The sequence below is a fragment of the Astatotilapia calliptera genome, chromosome 5, assembly GCF_900246225.1.
Source record: "Astatotilapia calliptera chromosome 5, fAstCal1.2, whole genome shotgun sequence".
Lineage (NCBI taxonomy): Eukaryota > Metazoa > Chordata > Actinopteri > Cichliformes > Cichlidae > Astatotilapia > Astatotilapia calliptera.
The window spans coordinates 11,545,437-11,566,220 of NC_039306.1; the positions used below are offsets into that span (position 1 = coordinate 11,545,437).

The following is a 20,784-nucleotide window of genomic DNA, read 5'->3' on the forward strand; positions in this document are numbered from 1 at the left end:
GCAATGGCGAATAGGAGGGGTGAGAGAGGGCACCCTTGCCTAGTGCCTGTGTTGTCTTCGTATAGCTTTGAATAATTACACAGCATCCACTTGTGTTTCGCGAGCGTCTGCTTCAAACATTTTTATTGTTTATTGTTTCATTCACAAGTCAGTCTTCTTTTATAGAGGCATTCATGAGCCCTCTCAAATACAGCGCCCCCTACTGGCAAAACCCCATTGGCACATGAACACCCACACATTACCACAGTGCCCCTTTCAAGTGGAAAAGGCAAAGACAAGTTGTTGTTAGTACGAATACAGGTGGATGGCGAGGAATATAGTAGCTTGACCCAGAGAATAAAGTCAGCCCCTAAGCCAAGCCTATCCATCACCTCATAGAGGAAGCTCCACTCGACGCGGTCGAAAGCTTTCTCCGCGTCAAGAGATACCACAACCTCTGGAATTGAGTTGCATGATGTATGGATAATATTCAAGAGGCGTCTTGAATTGTCATATGAGTGCCTGCCGGCCATAAATCCCGCCTGGTCAGAGGCGGAAAATCCTCATGTTTCAACCAGGAAATGTTCCCTCATGAACATACTACTGAGTGAATTAGTACATGAACATACTACTCAAGAACATACTACTGAGTCGATCAGATGCTGTTATATTTGTGTGGGTTTTTATTTGCAGCTTTTGAGTTTTAGAGCTTTGATCGGTATTGGTTGAAGTTTGCGTTCCTGTTTGATTTCGTTATTACTCCGTAGTTATTTTAAGCATCAGTTCCTATTCTAGTTCTTAGCTTAGTTATGATTTGAGTCTTTGGTGCTTCGCTGTCTGTTATTAAGTTAGTTAGTCCACTGTTTACAAGTTTTTTCAATTACTTTTATTTTCATCTCCTTCCCCTCCTGTTTCTGATCCGCATTTAGTCCCTAAGGTATATATATTCTGCATAGTCCAGTGTTTAACTTTGACTTTGCCAGATTGTTCACTAATGCTCCCTGTTGTGCTGCTTATGTTTCTCCTGTTTTCCAAGATCTCAGTGTTTAGTTAGATTTCTGCTTTGTGGTTTTGGTTCCCATTTTGCAGACTTTGTTTATTTCTGGACTGTGCATCAGCCAGTAAATGCGTTTTTAATTTTTGTTTAACTTTGTCCTGCATTAGGGTCCCTTCTGCGCCCACATCCTGACAGATGTATCGCAGCGTATTTTGGAAGCAGCTCTCTGTTCTCCGTCACTAAAAATATGCGCCACGTCTGTACAGATGGAACTTTCTGCTGCCAGTGTGATTTTTGTTTTTTGTTTCTTAATCTGGGTGAGATTGCCGACACATACCTGTGTGCATTCCTGACTTTAGGATCAACAGTGAGAATCGAAGGTAGAAGGAATAAGAAAGAGTTTATTGTTTGCAGTCAGGGAGTGGAGGTGGATGGAGGTGGAGGAGGATTACAGCAGGGGAGGGTTGAGGGAAGCTGGTGGGTGGGGAACTAGTGCTGAGTGGAGATGAAGGCAGGGGGTGAGATCATGTCTGGTTTGGCTGGCAGGCGCATGAGATGGGTAGCAGATTAGTTCGACTATCAGAATCAACACAAGAGTCAAATGCACAGAGTTCATGATGGTGAAGAACTTTCATCAAGCACCGGCTGAAATAACAACCTGGTGATGAGTGATGAAGAACCAGGCTTGATATGCTGCAGAGTTGATGAGCAGGTGTGCAGTGTGCTGATCAGCAATCAGGGCTCCGGGGGAGTGAGAGGAGGGCCGGGCTGCCAGACACATGAGGAATGCACCTGAGGCACTCTGTGACCTTGACACAAAAACAGGCAGGCCAAGCTGCAGTCCACAAAAGCTCTGTTATGGAAGCAGTGAAAAGAACTGCTCCTGACCCAAAGCAGCACCTCTTTTTTTTTTCAAAAATGCTGGAGGTTTTCTCATTGCTGCCAGTGAAGATGAAATTACATTTATTGATGATTTCACTGCTGACTGAAGTAGCTGGATGAAGGCAGAGATTTACCGGAGCTTCCTGTTTGCCAAATGCAGCAGGGGATACAGGAGGGCAAAGGATGGTCTAAATCTGTAATTTGATACAGGCAGTGGTCCCAAACGTTTTTTGCGCCACGGACCGGTTTATGTCCGACAAAATTTTCACAGACCGGCCTTTAAGGTGTTGGAGATAAATACAACAAAATAAAACCAGTACCGTTACCAAAAAGAAGATTTATCCGTAAAGAAAGACCCAGGGAAACAGAGTTTACGATAAAAACGATTTAAAAAAAATAATGATAAAAACTGATAAAAACCCTGAAAACCACAAGTTATACACCTGAGCTTCAACTCTCGCAGCCTGGTACCAAACGACTCACAGACCAGTGGCCTGTGGGTTTGGGACCAGTGGTTTTAAGGCACCATGTAGAAGTCCCTTAAACATGCATTCTTTCTAATGGCCAGGAGGGGGCGACCCCCTGAATGAAGGGGGTCACCCATAGAGACCATAAATCTCTATCGGCGTATCGGGCCCTTGGTTTATCAGTCGAATACATCCGTCATTGGTGATATCTGATTTTAAAATAATAAGATGTCATGCTTCAGAACTGGACAAGATAAAATCAGAAAGGCTCTGCTTGAAGGGCTGCATAAACATACACGGATCAGGCATAAGATAATGACCACCTTGCAGATAATTTTTTAGCATTAAAATACACAGACACTTCATTATTGGATTGCCCTAAATGTTAAAAACGTGTTTAAAAAAATCTGTAGAGATGTGCTTTTATTATATGATGGATGGGTTTTTGTAAGTTTGTTTGATGGGGCTAGTCTGTGAGATTGAGTCTATAGTGTTTTCATCGTGTGTTCATAGTAATGAAAGGACATGTGGTCCGTTGTAACAGTAGCTCACTGAGTGTTTTTAATCCTTTTTTGACAACAGTGGAGCACCACGGCAGTGAGATATGTGTTAGGCTAGAAATTCAATTCTGTGCTGGTAATAGGATCAATGATGCGAAGAAAACTACAGAATATAAACAGTAATGCAGGGCGCTGTTCACAAATATGATTTGTAATGATAGAAATTATTAGTCACAGCTCTCAGCTTCAGTAAAAATGTGAAACACATATTGAGCCGTTTGTTTTTCTGCTGCAGCTGCATAACAGGGCCACAGGGAACAGCTGCCGTCTGCGTGTGCACGGCTGGATATGAAGGAAACGGAACCTACTGCAAAGGCAAACACACACACACACACACACACACACACACACACACACACAGCGTCATTAAACCTGTCTTTTAGTGTGATTACGCTCTCCTCATCTTTCTCTTTCTGTCTCTCAGAGCTGGATTTGTGCAGCCGGTCTAACGGCGGATGCTCAGAGTTTGCCGTTTGTACCAAAGTGGCAGCGGGAATGAGGACCTGTACCTGTAAACAGGGGTACACTGGAGATGGGGTCATCTGCCTCGGTATGTGGTCCTAAACCCTAACCTGGACCTCTATAAATCCACCAAGACCAAGAGGTTTTGTAGATCAAAGTTCTTAGACATTATTGGAAATGCTGAAGTCGCCTTCAAGTAATGATTTCAGACAGAAGAAGAATCAATAAAGGTCCTAAACTTTATTCCTCTGTTTTTTGGCCAATGTCAGTACTGGCTAGTAGTGAAGGTTTTATCTGTATATGTTTTTAAAAAGGAAAATCTGTGGGTAGTACAGACACTTACAGTTAAAAATACTCCCAGTAAAACAGAATTGAAAAACACAAGTATATAATGGATAATAGATTTAACTATTTCATGTAATTGCCTTTGCACACATGATGCAATACAAGCATAGGCAAGGTCTAAGTTGTTACAGTTTTCCTATACGATTACACTATTTATTTATTTCAAACAACGATGACAAAATCAACCACCAGAACAAAGAAAATCTCAGTAAATTCATCACATGTCAATCCATGTTCTCAAACACTGACTCCAGGAAAAATACAGCACGGCTAAAAACTGCATCAGTAAACAGCTGTATCACAGTCCTGGGTTCTTGCCAAGTTATTTTTGTGGCTTCTTTCATTCACATTTTCCTGTTATGTTTCCATGACTCTCATTTTCACTTCCTGTTAAGTGTTGTTATTTCCTTTTCCTCGGATGTAGCATTAATGATATTTTGACAGCCTGTGTTTGTCTTGTCAGCTCTCCCTCTTCTGCCGTGCTTTCAAACCTTTGCTGTTTAGTCCGTTTAAATTGAACCCGGGTTCATTTTCACACCTGGTTTTGATCGTTGCTGCAGAGGTAAACACAGTAATGGCAGGTACAGGGGCTCCTCTCTGTAGAGAGTCTCATTATCTGACATGAGACCCTCTATGGTGGTGTCTGCAAACTTCACAAAGGTATTTGAACAGTGAATGACACTACAGTCATGTGAGAGCTGGGCTGAGCACACAGTGGCTGATGTACAGTCCCTTATTCTCATCACCTGAGGCCTACTGGTGAGAAAGTCCTTGATTCAGGAGCACATCGAAGTGGACAACACCATGTTGTGAAGCTTCAGTGGTAGTTTATCCAGGATTACCGTATTAAAGGCAGCTGAAGTCAACGATGCTATTCGTTGACTTCAGCTGCAGGTGACGCCAGGCTGTGTGCTATTGAGACTGTATCCTCTGTGCATTGGTTCCCTGTATAGGTGAACTGATGGCTCTCAATACCAGCAGGGATGATGTCCTTGAAGTGCTGCATAATTACTGAGGTCAGTGCAACAGTGCAGTAATCACATTGCAGGTGGCAGCTGACTTTTTAGACACAGAGGCAATAATGAAAGATTTGGGGCAGACAGCAACCTGATGTGACAGGTTGAAACTGTCTGAAACCTCCCCGGAGAAACTACAGATTGGTCAGCAAATTTCACACTTCACAGTCTGATCTGACACCCTGTCCGGTCTTGCAGCCTTGCTGGTGTTGGTTTTCCTCAGTGTAGAGCTCACCTGAAGAGGCAATTACTGCTCCTCTAGCTCAGAAAGGTAGATCGTCTCTCTGCTGCCAGTTTTCTGTTTCAAAGCGTGCACAAAAATGGTTCAGGGTGTCAGGGCGACACCTTCCATACATGCGGACATAGTACATTGATTACTCATGTTTAGTACACCGTGTTGGGTCTGCACCTCAGCAGGCCCGCTACTTCAGAAAGCAAGAAAGAACAGTGATCGATCGATTTTCACATGCTATAGCAAGGGGAACAACAGCACTCTGTCCTCGGTCTCAAACGACTCCGACCCCAACCCCCGCTTGCAGCCTTTTTATTCTGTGACACACAGTTTACACAAACACCCATTGTAAAACCCCCTTATGGTCACAAAAGGTTAAAACACTGCGTCTGTGTGTTTATGCATGTGTGTGTGTGTGTGTGTGTGGGGGGGGGGGGGGTTGACTTCCTGCTATCAAATCAAATCAAAATTTATTTATATAGCACATTTTTAAAGACCAAAGTACACCAAAGTGCTTTCCAGTAAAATCATGATACAGATAAAAATCACAATATAAAATATAAATTACAGATATAAATAAAATATAAAATAATTACATAATCTAAATGCAAAGCCAGATGTAAATTACCCTAATTTGCCTTGAATGCCAGGTTAAACAAATACGTTTTTAAACGTGATTTAAAAGACTGAATGGAATCTGATGCGCGAATATGAAGAGGAAGAGTATTCCATAACCTGGGTGAAGCAACGGCAAAGGCACGGTCTCCTCTGGTCTTCAGCCGAGACCTAGGTTGCACTAAGAGCAGTTGGCCCAATGATCTTAGTGCTCTCTGAGGGCTATACAGACAGAGGAGATCAGCTAGGTAGTCAGGTGCCATATTGTTTAGAATTTTGTAAGTAAACAATAAAATTTTAAAATCAATTCGGTATTTAATAGGAAGCCAGTTTAAATTTGCCAGAACAGGGGTGATAGAATCGTACTTTCTAGTGCCGGTCAAGAGACGTGCTGCGGCATTTTGGACCAGCTGCAAACGCTGAAGAAGAGAAGATTGTAGGCCCAAGTAGAGAGAATTACAATAATCCAGTCTTGAAGCGATGAAGGCATGAATGAGTTTCTCCAGATCTTTGTGTGGTATGTAAGGTTTAGCCTTAGAAATTAGGCGTAGTTGGTGAAAGCTGGTTTTTACCACAGTAGAGACCTGTTTATCTAGTTTGAAGGAACTATCCATGAAAACTCCAAGATTCCTAACAGCATCAGTGAGGTGGTTAGCAACAGGCCCGAATGTGCCAGTCAGTTGTCCCAGAGGCATATTTCTATCAAAAACAATAATTTCTGTCTTCTTTTCATTTAAAGTAAGAAAGTTACGTGATAACCAGTCTTTGACATCGCTCAGACAATCAAACAGAGGATGTAGTGAAGATGAAACATCCCCAGTCAGGTGGAGGTAGATTTGAATATCATCAGCATAGCAGTGAAAAAAGACATTATGTTTTTCAAAAATGGAGCCCAAGGGCAGCATATACAGAGAAAACAACACAGGACCCAATACCGAGCCCTGGGGCACACCACAGCGAAAACGGGCAGAAGAAGAGGAATATTTTCCCATCATGACAGAGAACGACCTCTCAGAGAAATATGATTTAAACCAAGATAGAACATTTCCTTTAAGGCCCACTACTTGTTCCAATCTTGCCAAAAGGATATCATGGTCAACCGTATCAAAGGCTGAAGTCAAATCCAATAGAACTAAGACCGCAGAGCGCCCAGAGTCGGCGATTAGAAGAAGGTCATTGAAGACTCTTAGTAGGGCAGTTTCGGTGCTGTGACGCGGTCTAAATCCAGACTGGAATTTATCACTTATACCGTTTCTCTCTAAGTGGGTCTGTAGTTGTTGAAGCACTATTTTCTCTAAAACTTTTGACATGAAGGGGAGTTTAGAAATCGGCCTGTAATTTGCTAGAGTGTTACGATCAAGGCTACTTTTCTTGATAACAGGTTGCATGACTGCATGTTTAAAGACAGTTGGAACATAGCCAGATGACAGTGATGAGTTCATTAAAAATAAGATACAGGTCCCGATTGTATTCAATGCATCTTTAATGATACGAGAAGGAATAATGTCATGCAGAAAATTTGAGCTTCTCAGGTTATTAATTATTTCCTTTAAAGTCGAGAATGACACAGGTTCAAACTGTTGAAAAACCGTTGAACATTCAGAAACTGGGGCTTGATTTACTACCGGAGAATGTGGGGCCCTTAACACTGAGATTTTATCTATAAAATAATTTAGAAATTTTTCGCAGAGGGCCAGGGAGGCACCCATCGAAACATCAGAGCAGGGATTAACCACTGAGTTAAAGATTTTGAACAGAACTCGAGGATTGTGACTATTAGTCGCAATAATGTTTGACAAAAAAGAAGTTTTTGCCATTTTGGCAGCCTTCTGAAATTTAGACCGGCTCATATGCAGGATGTCAAGGTACACCTGAAGTTGATCTTTTTTCCATCTCCTCTCAGCTCAATGACATTCACGTCTAAGAGCGAGGGTGGATTCATTTAGCCAAAGTTGGCGAGAAGTTTTACGGCGTTTAGTCTTTACTGGAGCCACAGTGTCCAAAATAGAAGAACATGTAGAAATAAAAGAGTTGACTACGCCATCAACCGAGAGAGGTGCATTACTGATGTCATCATAACAGAAAGACTTAGCAAAGGCCGCAGAGAAAAGGGCAACAGCCTCAGAATTAATCAGACGCGATAGGTTCAGTGGACCCTCAGAGTTCAGTTCCATATTGCATAACTGAACATCAAACATAACTGGGAAATGGTCCGAAATCCCAGCATCATTAATGTCCGTGATGCAAATATCCAGTCCATACGACAATACCAAGTCCAGCATATGCCCTTTAGTGTGGGTTGATTTTCTCACCCACTGAGTGATATTAAAAGAGTCAATAAGAGCAAGAAAGTCCTTAGCCAATAGGTCCTCCTCACAGCATATATGAATGTTAAAATCACCACAAATAAGAACACGATCATAATTTAAAAAGATAAATCCTAAAAGATCAGCAAATTCACGGATAAAATCCTTGTTGCGCTTCGGAGGTCGATACACCACTGCACAGAAGATCCGGGGGGAACCGGACAGCTCCAGTAGTTGTACTTCGAAGCTGGAATGCGAGGCAGGAGGCAGAGAATTTATAAGATAACATATAATAACAGAATAATCTCACATTATGTATTTTTTGAGTGGAAGGTTTTATATGATTTTTTTTGATCCAGTGGAAAACAGTTCACCTGTATTCCCTGCTATTTTTTGTACCTTGTACCTGACCGATGAAGTGAAAACAAAAAAACTATGTTTTCAAATCATCGGTCCTCATTCAGCATGTATTTTGCATATCTCAGAAAAAAGCAAGGTGATGTAATAAATGTTTGTGTCCATCCTTTGGTTTCTTCGCAGAGATTGACGGCTGTCTGATCAACAATGGAGGCTGCCACAAGAATGCGGAGTGCATCAGAGCAGGACCCAACATTGTAAGACATCACTGTTCTGCATTAAAACATCAGACCCCAGTAACACTGAGCTAACTTTGTACCTGAGGCCCTTAATAAACCTCTCTTAATTATTTCTTTGCCATTTTTATACTTATATAGCTTTTTCTTAACAGACTGACAGTGACAAAATAATAAATACATGGCACAAAACTAATATTTTTTCCATAAATTAGTAAAAAGTTTTAAATTTTATAATTCTGTATTATTTGTCCATTGTTTTTGAATGTTATTTTTAGTGTCCTGAATTCTATCAGTTATATTTTTGTGCTTTTATTGTTAATATTAATCCATTTAATTAATTGAATTAATTAATTTAGTTAATTCATTTGGCATATGAAGTTACTAAAAAGCAGAATAATCTAGATTCATAGTGAAGTTAAAATTAATTGATAAGAAACAACATGAAAGAAGTCATACAAGATCCAACAATCACTTTTTTTTACAAACAAAAAATAACTGAAAAACTAACAACCAAAATGATAGAACAATAAAAATTATTAAAATTCATGTCCCACACTGCCTCTGTTCAAGATTTTAATTTTAAGCTTTTAATAATACAAGATGGATTACAAAGAATGAACACATGTCAGCCTGTTATAAGAAAACAATAGAGGAAGGACCCTGGGAACCAGCTGCCCAGATGGCCATTGGTTTCTGGCTTCTGCCTTAAACCAATATTGGCAAGGTCAATGAACTGAAACAGAAAACAAGACTGCAGGTAACTCCCAACTCGGCTAATAGTTGATAGAGAAGACTGAAACAAGCAGAAAAACAAGTGGAGTGAATGAGAGAGTGAGACGGAGAGAGCCCATCACCGTGCTCTGCTTTCTCTGGCTTTAAACAAGTGCAGGTGATCCTCCAGCAGCCAATCAGCAGTGGAGATGAGTCAGAGTGCAGGTGAAACAAATGAGGATAAATAATCAAGCGGAAAGAAAGACATTTAACTACAAACACACAATATAGGTATTGAATTAAAAGACTCTAATTAAGGGGTACTAGCACTTATATTCTGTCATGTATATACAGGTGGACGTGCATATTAAACCTGACCAAGTGGCAAATTCCGCTAAACCACAGGTTTTGTTTTAAAGATAAATGCAGCCAGTGTGTTGGTTTTGGACTCTGGCTGTGTTGGTTCTTTTGAGCCAGAAGTGACTTTATTTGGATGTAAGGATTGATTTGATTCAAGTACAACACACAGATACAGATATTTCTAATAAGAGCCAATAACAGACTAATAAAGTACCAGAATTTAACTTAGAGCAAGGCTTAATGCTAGTGTGATGATTTCCTGACAGCAATTGGCCACAGTTCTTGTCAATTAAAGTAGCCACACCCATAAGAGCATTTAGTTTAGCATTTTAAAATGAGTCGCTTTTGGAGGCAGCCTCAAGTGGCCATTACAGGAACTGCATATCCACTTAGGTCCATGTGATGTCGAGGAGATAAGATATCCTTAATATGTTACTTGCAACATACAGAATATCATTTTCTCATTTTATTGTAGTAAAAACTTTTACATAGTAAAACCTGCAGAAAAAAGTGAACAAAAAGCAGCAGTTTTATTGCTGGGAGAATCTTCTGTAGACATAAACTCACAAAAAACAACCTAAAATCTTGAACATGAAAACTAGGAACCAAACACTGGGAAACTAGAAACATAGAGAGACTTACAATACGACGGTGGTATAATACGACAAAGGGCAAAGGAAAACACAGGGCTTAAATACACAAGGGAGTAACGAGGAAATGGGAAACACAGCTGGGACTAATTAGACATAATGATACAAAGGGAAGCAAAACTAGATATGCTGCACACAGGACCAGGATTATCAAAATAAAACAGGAAGCACAGGACAGGTGCAGGCAATGACTTCCAGTGTTGGGTAAGTTACTTTAAATTAGTAACTTAGTTACATTATTAGTTACTTCTATCAAAAGTAACTCAGTTACTTCAAGTTACTCGTTACTTTCAGAGTAACGAGTTACTAGCGAAAGTAACTTTGGTTTTACTCAAAATTCTCTTGTTAATGTGTTGCTTCCGTAACTGGATACCCAGCAAGAGTACCAGTCTTCTAGCTTGCTTACTTGCCACAAGTGCACTGTGCCACCTACCAATAGAAAGGAAAAAATAATGTGCATATTTCCACAAGAGAAATCCCACGCCTGGACTGTCGTTGACCGCCGCCATGATTCTAGCCTACGTCACAGCGTCATGTGCGCTTTTTACATCCAACACGAAAACTGCAGTTGTGGTGCTTTCGATTGTACTCGGAAACTTGGAAATTCTGCCTACCGAATAGGAAGATGTAGGTAATACCTGTTATGGAAATGTTAAAAATAACCTGCAACACACCCAGTGAGTTTGATTTGAAGTGGGTTTAATAAACGCATTGCAATGTGGAGAGAGCATCCTAGTGAAACACCAGGACCATCTCTGAATTGTGGCCACCTCCCTTACATCTTATACACAGAGACACAGACAAAGAACATTCCTCAAAATCTTACATGTTGGCCCCTCTCACGGGGGGGCTATACCGCCTCCCGCACAGAGAGAATTATGACCTTGTTTTCTGCTTAGCCTTCACCTAAGGATTTACATCCCTGATAAGCAGAAGGAGCCTCACTATCTGTTTAATGTCTCCCATTACAATGGCCTCACTGTGTTAACTTTCCACATGCATGTAAAGTAGTGGCAGGAGTGCTCTTACTATGGTAAAGTGAGAAAGTGATATTACTATAACTAATGTGATATAATTAAATATGCAATTAATAAATGAGAAAAGAAATCTGCCACCACATACCAGACTGCAGATGAGCTGCATACAGGGCTGGACTGGGACAAAAAAATCGAGCCTGCCATTATAGGAAAAATCATAAAGCCTTTGAATGAAAACAAACGCTATTGTGACAGTGATGTTCACTGTTTTGATGGTATATATGCATCAATCTATCAATTGTTGTAAGATTCAGATAATTAATTTTTTTAAAAGCGAGACATTTTAAATGAGAATAAGAATGAAAAGTATTTCTTTTTGCCCCCCTCTCCCTGTTAATGCCCTACCTGGCCCCCTGGCAACACTTTGCTAGACCCGCCCCTGCACAGTTACCAGCTGCCAGCTACTTAGAAAAGGATCCTGGTGTTATTTGTCTCTCAGAAACAGTTCATAACTTCCCTTCAACTCATTCATGTCACCTAAAAGGTAAACCTGTTTCTCCATCACCTGTTCAGCTCTGATGATTCAGTAAGGACATCTCCTGGTCTCATCTTCATGTTTCCCTCTCACCACATATCCAAACCAATATCATGACCAGCAGCTTTTACAGCTGTGGCTCCAGCAAACATCAGCTGATACTAGAAATTAATAAGTAAATCAATTCTAACAACAGCTGATCAAGCTTAAACGTGCTGCTGTTGTTTAGCGCAACATCCGCTGGTTTCCTCTTTCTGGCGCGATGTGGGCGATACACAAACAAGAGAGAAAAGCCGATCAGCGGATCAATGATCAGTTTCATGATTGAAGTAGAAACATGTGAGGGAGGGGGAGAGAATGAAAGAAGAAGAGGCAGAAAAACTCCAGCTTTGTGTCTTTTCCATTCTAGCTGAAGAACGGGACAAACTGCATTCCTTTTCACCTCAATATGAAACGCGTGATATTTTCTCTGAATACGAGACGATTCCGTTTTTTAGGGGATGGTTGGCATCATCATAATTAACCTTATGAAAAAAATAAAGTTTAACATCATCATAGCATCCGCTCAGCCATATACAAACTCAGTCATGCTAGCTAGCACGCAGTACGAAAAAGTCAGCACAACGAAAATAAACTCCACCTAAACTTGGTTTATATCTGACCCAGATAGACTGCAGGTCATAACTTCTTACCTGAAGTTCAGTTCACCTGACACTCGGACCGGCGGCCGCCTCGGGGCTCTCCTCCTGCCTCCCCTCCTGCCTCCCCTTTCTCTCATCCACCTGCTGGCCTCCACCACTTGCTAATGCTACTAAATCTGTGGAAGCTCCGTGATAGCCACCACACGAAGTAACAAATAACGAGCCTATCTAAATCCCAGTAACGGTTAATGCTTTCCTGATTTTGGCATAATAACTAGTTACCGTGCTCGTTACCACAATAATAACGTAGTTACTGTAATGCGTTACTTAATAACGTGTTAGTCCCTACGCTGATGACTTCAGACAAACAAGACTTTACAAGGGGACACAGCTGACAGGGGAGACAGAGGCAACATGGAGACGAGTGACTCGATGTGGAACATGGGGAAGACAAAGTGACAGGAACCTAAATTCTAGGAACTAAGAATGTAACACAAGCACTACACAATGAAGAGAAGCAAAACCATGAATAACCATAATCAAAGAATTCACCAACAAACACAAAACCTTGGGTCACAGACCCAGTACCATGACAGTTTTAGTGACTTACTGTTTCCTCTTTCTGCTTTGGTTTCATCTTCAGACCTCCTGCAACTGTAAGCTGGGCTTCCAAGGATCGGGGAGATACTGTTTGCCTGTGAACCCCTGCAGAAATGTATGTGTGTGCTTTATTCTGCTCTGTAGCAAAATACTGACACTTGTTTTAAATGTTTTAAATGCCTGAAGGTGATATGGGAACAGATACTTATTTTATGTGAGCGGTAGATAATCTTTTCATGTTTTAAGGCAATAAGTCGTTAATTTGGCTGCTGAATACGAAAGTACTCAGCACACCTGGGTGCTGCAGGGGAGCTGCATGGCCTGGTTTCTTCAGTCAGTTAAATACCTGTAGTCATTATACAGCAGTAGGGATTTATATTGCATTTGCAGTCTCTAATTATGAGGGTAGAATATACATAGCTCTGCACTCGGCTCACACAGCTGGGTATCTTCATAAATTATTGAAATCTCCTGAAAGGAGACATTAAGCTCTTCCTCTCAGATTCCAGGTTATTAGAGTGAGACTTGAGTGGTCATCATCAGGAACCTTAATCGACATAATTTAACAGATTTTTCTAGGAAATTTCCAAATATTATCCAAATATTTCAGATGCCATCTAAATAATTCTGTGGCAACAGAAGCATTATTACAGCAGTCCTGTCCATGTGTCTTAGCAGGGATAATATGTTGACAGACACATTCCTATGCAAGCTATTTAATTATCTCCAAATACCTGTTTAAATTTATGTGTTTTTGCAGAGAAGAGTGAGTAATTAAAAAAAGGTTGATTTTTAATTTTGCTCCTCTGCACTGATTTATCTGTAGAGATTAGTTTGAGGACAGAGTTTCAGTATGTCCTGAAAGACAATGCTAAAAAAAAAACCTAAAGCAACACTTTTTAATGGGAGTGTGGCGTTAAACTTCTGGGATATTGATCTGGTTAGTTAAGTGGCACATGAGCTGTTCGGCAAACAGAACTAGCTTGATAAATTTCATTTCCATCAAATGATTTTGAATCCTGTCAACAAATGTTCATCACCTACAGCACGATCCGTTTTACGGAAGGGTTTCCAGGAGAAAGCCTTTTCTCTCTAAAAGGAACATGGCAGCACAGCTTATGTTTGTAAAGCTGCGTGTGAACAACCAACCATTAGTCAGATCAGTCGACTGTGAGCTGCTCCATACACCAAAGTATCCTAGAGTCAAATGTAAGGCCATCTGTCCATCAGCTGAATCTTGGCTGAAACTGGGTCATGCAGAAAGACAATGGTCCCAAGCACAGCAGCAAATCTACAACAGAATGACTGACATAACAAAGACTCAAAGTGCTGCAGTGATCCAGTCAAAGTCCTGACCTCCTGATGCTGTGACCTGATGCCATGTTTAATCCTAACAAAACTAGAAATTAAAACCCTTGTTTTGTGGCATTCCTGTTAAAAGACTCATGCTGTGTTTGTGTGCAGAACAACGGTGAATGTAGCAGGAACGCTCGCTGTGAGTACATGGGCATGGGGCAGAGGAACTGCACCTGCCACAGAGGCTATATAGGTGATGGCATTAATTGCCGGGGAAGCACCAACTCTGTAAGTCACATGACCTTCAACTTCCTGCTTTCCTTTGAGCGCCCGCTCCTCCCCACTCCTCTCCCCCTAACATCGCACTGTTTTCTGCTTTACAGGAAGTGTCCAGTCAGAAAGAGAACGCCTTCTTTCGTCAAATGATGATGGTGAGCCTCTGCCAGACACTGAAAATAAAACTTCACCATTTATAAAGTGAAGTTTGACTTTCAAAGAGAGCACACGATTAAATTCAGGCAATTAAGATAGAAAAAGTCCAGATATAATTAGATGCCTTTTATTTTACCTCGAAGAAAGAATTTGCATATATTTTATTGATTTTACAGACTGCCTCCTCTATTAATGAAGTAATGAGTGTCTAAGCTGATTACCTTTGTGGTCAGAAACAAAAACTGTTATGCCTGTGATCTAGAAATTAATCACAGAGCGCCAAGGTGAAGGATGTCTCAGTTTCTAAAAGGAGGCCAGAGAGGAGAGGGGGCTGCAGGAGGAGCTGTAATCCAGACTGCACAGGTGTTTTTACCTTCAGCCTGTGATACAGTTCAGATGTCACATCAAATTGACATCCAAGGCAAGGATGTCTCATTTCGATAAACACCTGATGCCTTGACTCCTCTCTCCTCATGACTCTTCCTCACTTCCTCCACTTGCATGTGTGGTGGGAGGGCTAAGATGCGAGGAGAGGAATCGAGGAGGAGGAATTTAGGAAATGAGAAAATGGACATTGGGTCAAAAATAGAAATGAAAATAAAACCAGGCACCAAAACTCAGTATCACTGTGAGACCTTAACTTATTATTCATCCTTGATTTTATACACATATTTTATAAATTTGTTGCACTGACACTGTGTGGGAAAATAGCTGGAAAAAAAATTAAAGTAAAAAAACAAACAAACTCCTGGACTTGCTTTGGGATGAATACTTTTGAGCCATCTGATTCTCATCCATCGACACTGTTTTTGTGCTTCTTAGATGTCAGGCATTTCAGGTCTTTATGGTGATGGACCATACACTGTCTTCGTCCCGGTAGAGGAAAACAACAACATCTCCATTGTGAGTGCAGCAGCTGCTGCTTTTTCGTGTGACATTAACGTCTCCAGTCTCACCTTAAATGTGTGCCACCCTACCCTAGCTGTATCACTTTAGCATGTGGCATTTATTGTTTTTGCTTTACAGGACTGACTTGTGTGTCTGTGTGTATGTGTGTCTAGGTTAATGTTTGGAAGCAGAACGGTCATATTGAGGATCTGGTTCGTTCCCACATCGTTTCCTGTGAGATTCTGACCTCGAATGACTTCAAAACCACTGAGCGTGCTGTCTCAGTATCAGGACACACATTGCACTTCAGCCTGATAGGGGTAATGCACATACACAGATTATTAACTCCTCAGTGGAACAGAAATGTAGCTTCACAGATATGGATTTAAATGTGTAAAACAAACATTAAGAACTATTTAATTTTTCTCAAGTCACACTTGACTTTTTCTCACTCCAACCACTTTATGCCTTATTAATCCCTGGAGCACAGCAGCTGTACTCAGCTTTATAAAGGAGCAGTCACAGCATCATTTGAAAATGTAAAATTATTGAGCAAAATCCATCCATCCGTTTTCTGCCACTTACAGTGGCTTGCAAAAGTTTTTGGCCCCTTTGAACTTTTCCACATTTTGTCACATTACAGCCACAAACATGAATCAATTTTATTGGAATTCCATGTGAAAGACCAATACAAAGTGGTGCACACATGAGAAGTGGAATGAAAATCATACATGATTCCAAACATTTTTTACAAATAAATAACTGAAAAGTGGGGTGTGCGTAATTATTCAGCCCCTTGAGTCAATACTTTGTAGAACCACCTTTTGCTGCAATTACAGCTGCCAGTCTTTTAGGGTCTCTACCAGCTTTGCACATCTAGAGACTGAAATTCTTGCCCATTCTTCTTTGCAAAACAGCTCCAGCTCAGTCAGATTAGATGGACAGCGTTTGTGAACAGCAGTTTTCAGATCTTGCCACAGATTCTCGATTGGATTTAGATCTGGACTTTGACTGGGCCATTCTAACACATGGATATGTTTTGTTTTAAACCATTCCATTGTTGCCCTGGCTTCATGTTTAGGGTTGTTGTCCTGCTGGAAGGTGAACCTCCGCCCCAGTCTCAAGTCTTTTGCAGACTCCAAGAGGTTTTCTTCCAAGGTCGCCCTGTATTTGGCTCCATCCATCTTCCCATCAACTCTGACCAGCTTCCCTGTCCCTGCTGAAGAGAAGCACCCCCAGAGCATGATGCTGCCACCACCATATTTGACAGTGGGGATGGTGTGTTCAGAGTGATGTGCAGTGTTAGTTTTACGCCACACATAGCGTTTTGCATTTTGGCCAAAAAGTTCCACTTTGGTCTCATCTGACCAGAGCAGCTTCTTCCACAGGTTTGCTGTGTCCCCCACATGGCTTGTGGCAAACTGCAAACTTCTTATGGTTTTCTGTTAACAATGGCTTTCTTCTTGCCATTCTTCCATAAAGGCCAACTTTGTGCAGTGCACGACTAATAGTTGTCCTATGGACAGATTCCCCCACCTGAGCTGTAGATCTCTGCAGCTCATCCAGAGTCACCATGGGCCTCTTGGCTGCATTTCTGATCAGCACTCTCCTTGTTCGGCCTGTGAGACACCAACCAGCGTCTGCACAGTCTGAACATTCTTGTCATAGTTTTTAAATCATGCCAGAGATGATGTGAATATGTCTGAGTGAGGATGAATGAAATGCAGCTGTCACTGAAAATGAACTAAATCTCATCTGTGAATCCAGGCAGCAGAAAGTCTGACACCAGTTTTTTGCTGTTTACAAACTTTTAAAAAGTAATAAATAAATAAATATTAGAGAGAAAGCTTTCTAAATGTTAATCCATGATATGTCTCGATATGCCAGACCCTGATTACCGGGAATGCTTTGATATATATTTTTTCTTTACCTGCATTTTTACCAGGGTTTGCCAGGTGAATTAATACATTTATTAAAAGATTTAACATTTGTTAGAAATCCAGCGTTATCATCTATTAAAGAAAATTGGCTGAATATTGTGTCTATTGCTAAATAAAATGTACTCAAGTGAAATTACTCTTTCATCCACTCATATTTTTGTAAACATAAATGAAATAGCCCACACTGGCACACATTCATATTTCCTGGTCCACTGGATGAAATTGAAGGCTCTGCTCCTTATTTACTGGTTGAGCGCCACTTATGATGGCTTTTTTCATGACCCATGCACGAGCTTCACTCAGGGCAAGTTGATTAAAACTGCTATGGGAACAAAAACTCAGATTTTCCTACCACAGAGATCAGTGTTAGTTTGTTTGTAAACCTGGGATTGTTTAAATAGTCAGTTTTTCTTAGAAAGATTCCTCACTGAGTGAAAAGACCTGGAATTATTAGTGTAGTGCCCCTAATAATAGTGTCTGGTCAGATTAAAAGAATACTAAGGAGAGTTGCTTCAGTGCTTCCTTTATTACCTCCTTCATCTTATTGATGTTTTCCATAAAAGTCCAAGAAACGTGATTAGGGAAAAACAAGGGATGGAATTTTTTGACTGGGGCCCTGGTTTCTGGAATAGGCCCGCTGATCCTGGGTTACACCATTCACGGTTAGCATCCTTAAAAAACCCTTAATTTTAAATGTTAAAGTTATAAAATATTGAGGTGAATCTAAAGCTCCCAAGAAATCAGCCCATTTGATTTTACTTTAATGAGTTACCCTTCATTTTTAATGATTTTTCTTGAATTTAACTAGGAAGTACCTTTGGGAAGTCATCAGGAAATAAACAGTCTCTCTCCCCCTGCAGGATTCGATCTTCATCAACAACAGGTCGAGGATCGTGAAGAGCGATTACACCACATTTAATGGAATCATTCACCACATCGACTTGATGCTGACACCTTACGCTCTGGAGGAGAAACCGCCGATTAATCCCAAAATGGTGCGTTGGGTTTGGTTACAGTTATTTAATGAATAATCTTTACTGGAAGCAGATAGTGATATCTCTCTTTCTCTCTTTGTGTTAGATGAACTTAACCACAGCAGCTTCAGTTTATGGCTACAGCAGCTTCTACCAACTCATAGAGGTAAGGGAAACAAAACCCTGCATCTACTGATTTGAGAGGGACTACTTCAATTTCTGCAACCCTCTTTCATTAACTCCCATCTGCTTGTCTACACATCCTCTTCAGAAAAATCCTGCTGGCCATTAGGTCGTAATTTGAGCCAAATCTGAGCATTTTATTAGTTCAGAACATTTCATGTGGTTAGCTCCTTCACTTCAGAAGTCATCAGGGATCAATGTTAAAAAAAATTGAGCCACCTCTGCGTACTTCAGTGGGCTGTAACTAAGAAAATATTAATAGTATGAAAGCATCATTAAGGTAAAGTTGGTTATTCGAGGCTAGTGTGACTCTGGGCAATTTTTCTCGGATTGACCTCATTATTATTAACAGCTCATTCCTCTGCACTCTAAGCCTCTCTCCAAAGCACTAACGAGAAAACACTGCAGCACTAAACACACTAGGATGTTTAGTGCTAGGACACAAGACTCCACACACAACTCTTATTTGGAAAGATGGGCGATGTAATATCCTTAACTGACAGTAAACATAGACTTACCACAGTTTTAAAATACTCTGTTTAAAGTCCTGTATTCAAGGTTTTACTTCAGTAGCACTACAGTAGCTTTGCCAGGCAGATGTAGTTTAAAAGCAGAAGGTTAATTGTCATGCATACACACTGAGAAGTGTGAAGCATGGTGGCATTATCCTGGGATTATTTCTCTGCTGGCCATGGTTTGGTATATTCACCTGCAGTGACATATCAAAAGTTGTACTTTAATCTTCAAGTGGTTAAAGCTCATATTTTTGATTGTAAAAATATCTCGTACCACAATTTCGTGAAAAGTTGTGTGGGTATCCTTGATTATTGTGTTGGCTTTGGTTCAGGAGGTAGAGTCTACTAATTGAAAGGTTTGTGCTTTGATCCTTGGCTTTTCTTGTCTGAGGTGTCCTTGATCACAATACTGAACCCCAAGTTGCCCCGATGCTTTCAAAGTGCTTAAAATTGTTTAGGCTCAGCTGGAGCAGAAAGGCGAACCTGTATCTATTCCCGTAATGTAAACTGTAATGGAGTCATAAACTCTGTTGTTTTAGGCTTAAATAGCTTGGTTGCTTGAGGGTTAATTATCATTTAATATCAACAAAAATCCAAAATTAAATTGTAACAAATAGCTCACATGTGGAGGAAGCCTTGGTGCGTTTAGTTTCCAGACAGGGGACATGTGCACTGCTAAACACCCCCCCCCCCCCCCCCCCCCAAACATTAAGGAAACACTCAATCAGCACAGTTTAAAACAAAGTAATTTAAAACTTCAGGGGATGTCAATCTGTCCAGTTAGGAAGGCTAAACCATTGTGAATCCATTTCATCTGCTTCTTACTTTGACGAAATGAAAATGACAACAGGTGCACAAACGCAAAACTGGAGGAAAAAATCAGTCAGGCGGGATAAGGAGAGAGCCTTGGTCTGTGGCCACTACCTGCTAAGCCATTATATACTATATATATATATATAATGTTCTTCCTCTACCCCCCCCCATTTTTGCACATGTCGAGGAGCGTGTCAGGTTACATTTCACTGTGTGTTATACTTGTATAACTATGCATGTGACAAATAAAGAACCTTGAAACTTGAATTCTCTTTTTGGAGGTTGTGTTGTTGTTGCTGTGCACCTGTTGTCTGCTTCATTTGCACCAAAGCAGCTCCATGGATTCGCAGTGGTTTATGCCTGCTGACTGCACACTTTGATATCCCTGACGTTTAACTGACTTTGTGTTAAACTGTGATGATCGAGTGTTCCCTTCCTTTTTGAGCCATGTAAGGCCAGTGTCAGCAAGTCCGACCAGGTCCATTTGATTCCACGTGATGTACAGTGGGGGAAATAATTATATGATCTCCTTCTCTGAATTTGTATGTTTGTTCACTTACAAAGAAATGAACAGCCTCTCATTTTTTATGACAGTAAAATACATATTTGAGCCTATACAACCCAGTCAGAACTCTGGCTGCCACAGATGGGCTGTGTAGTTGGTCACCAGGTTCACACACATCTCAGGAGGGATTTTTGCCCACTCTTCTTCACAGAAACTCCATCCGTTTGGTTGCTGGTTGGCAACTTGAAGCTTCAGCCCCCTTCACAGATTTGCCACTCTTTTGTTGCTTTGGCAGTATATTTTAGGT

General features: G+C 40.8%; 1 protein-coding gene across 3 annotated transcripts in view; it reads left to right on the forward strand.

The window, feature by feature from the left end:
- stab1 (stabilin 1) overlaps nt 1-20,784 on the forward strand; it is a 183,689-nt gene that overhangs the window by 61,583 nt on the left and 101,322 nt on the right. For all 3 annotated transcript variants that reach the window (XM_026167240.1, XM_026167243.1, XM_026167242.1), the window contains 10 exons: nt 3,121-3,200; nt 3,310-3,435; nt 8,402-8,475; nt 12,975-13,046; nt 14,396-14,515; nt 14,611-14,658; nt 15,482-15,562; nt 15,721-15,867; nt 18,348-18,482; nt 18,568-18,627. In XM_026167240.1, the coding sequence (XP_026023025.1) occupies nt 3,121-3,200; nt 3,310-3,435; nt 8,402-8,475; nt 12,975-13,046; nt 14,396-14,515; nt 14,611-14,658; nt 15,482-15,562; nt 15,721-15,867; nt 18,348-18,482; nt 18,568-18,627 (943 nt within the window). The remainder of the gene's footprint in view (nt 1-3,120; nt 3,201-3,309; nt 3,436-8,401; nt 8,476-12,974; nt 13,047-14,395; nt 14,516-14,610; nt 14,659-15,481; nt 15,563-15,720; nt 15,868-18,347; nt 18,483-18,567; nt 18,628-20,784) is intronic.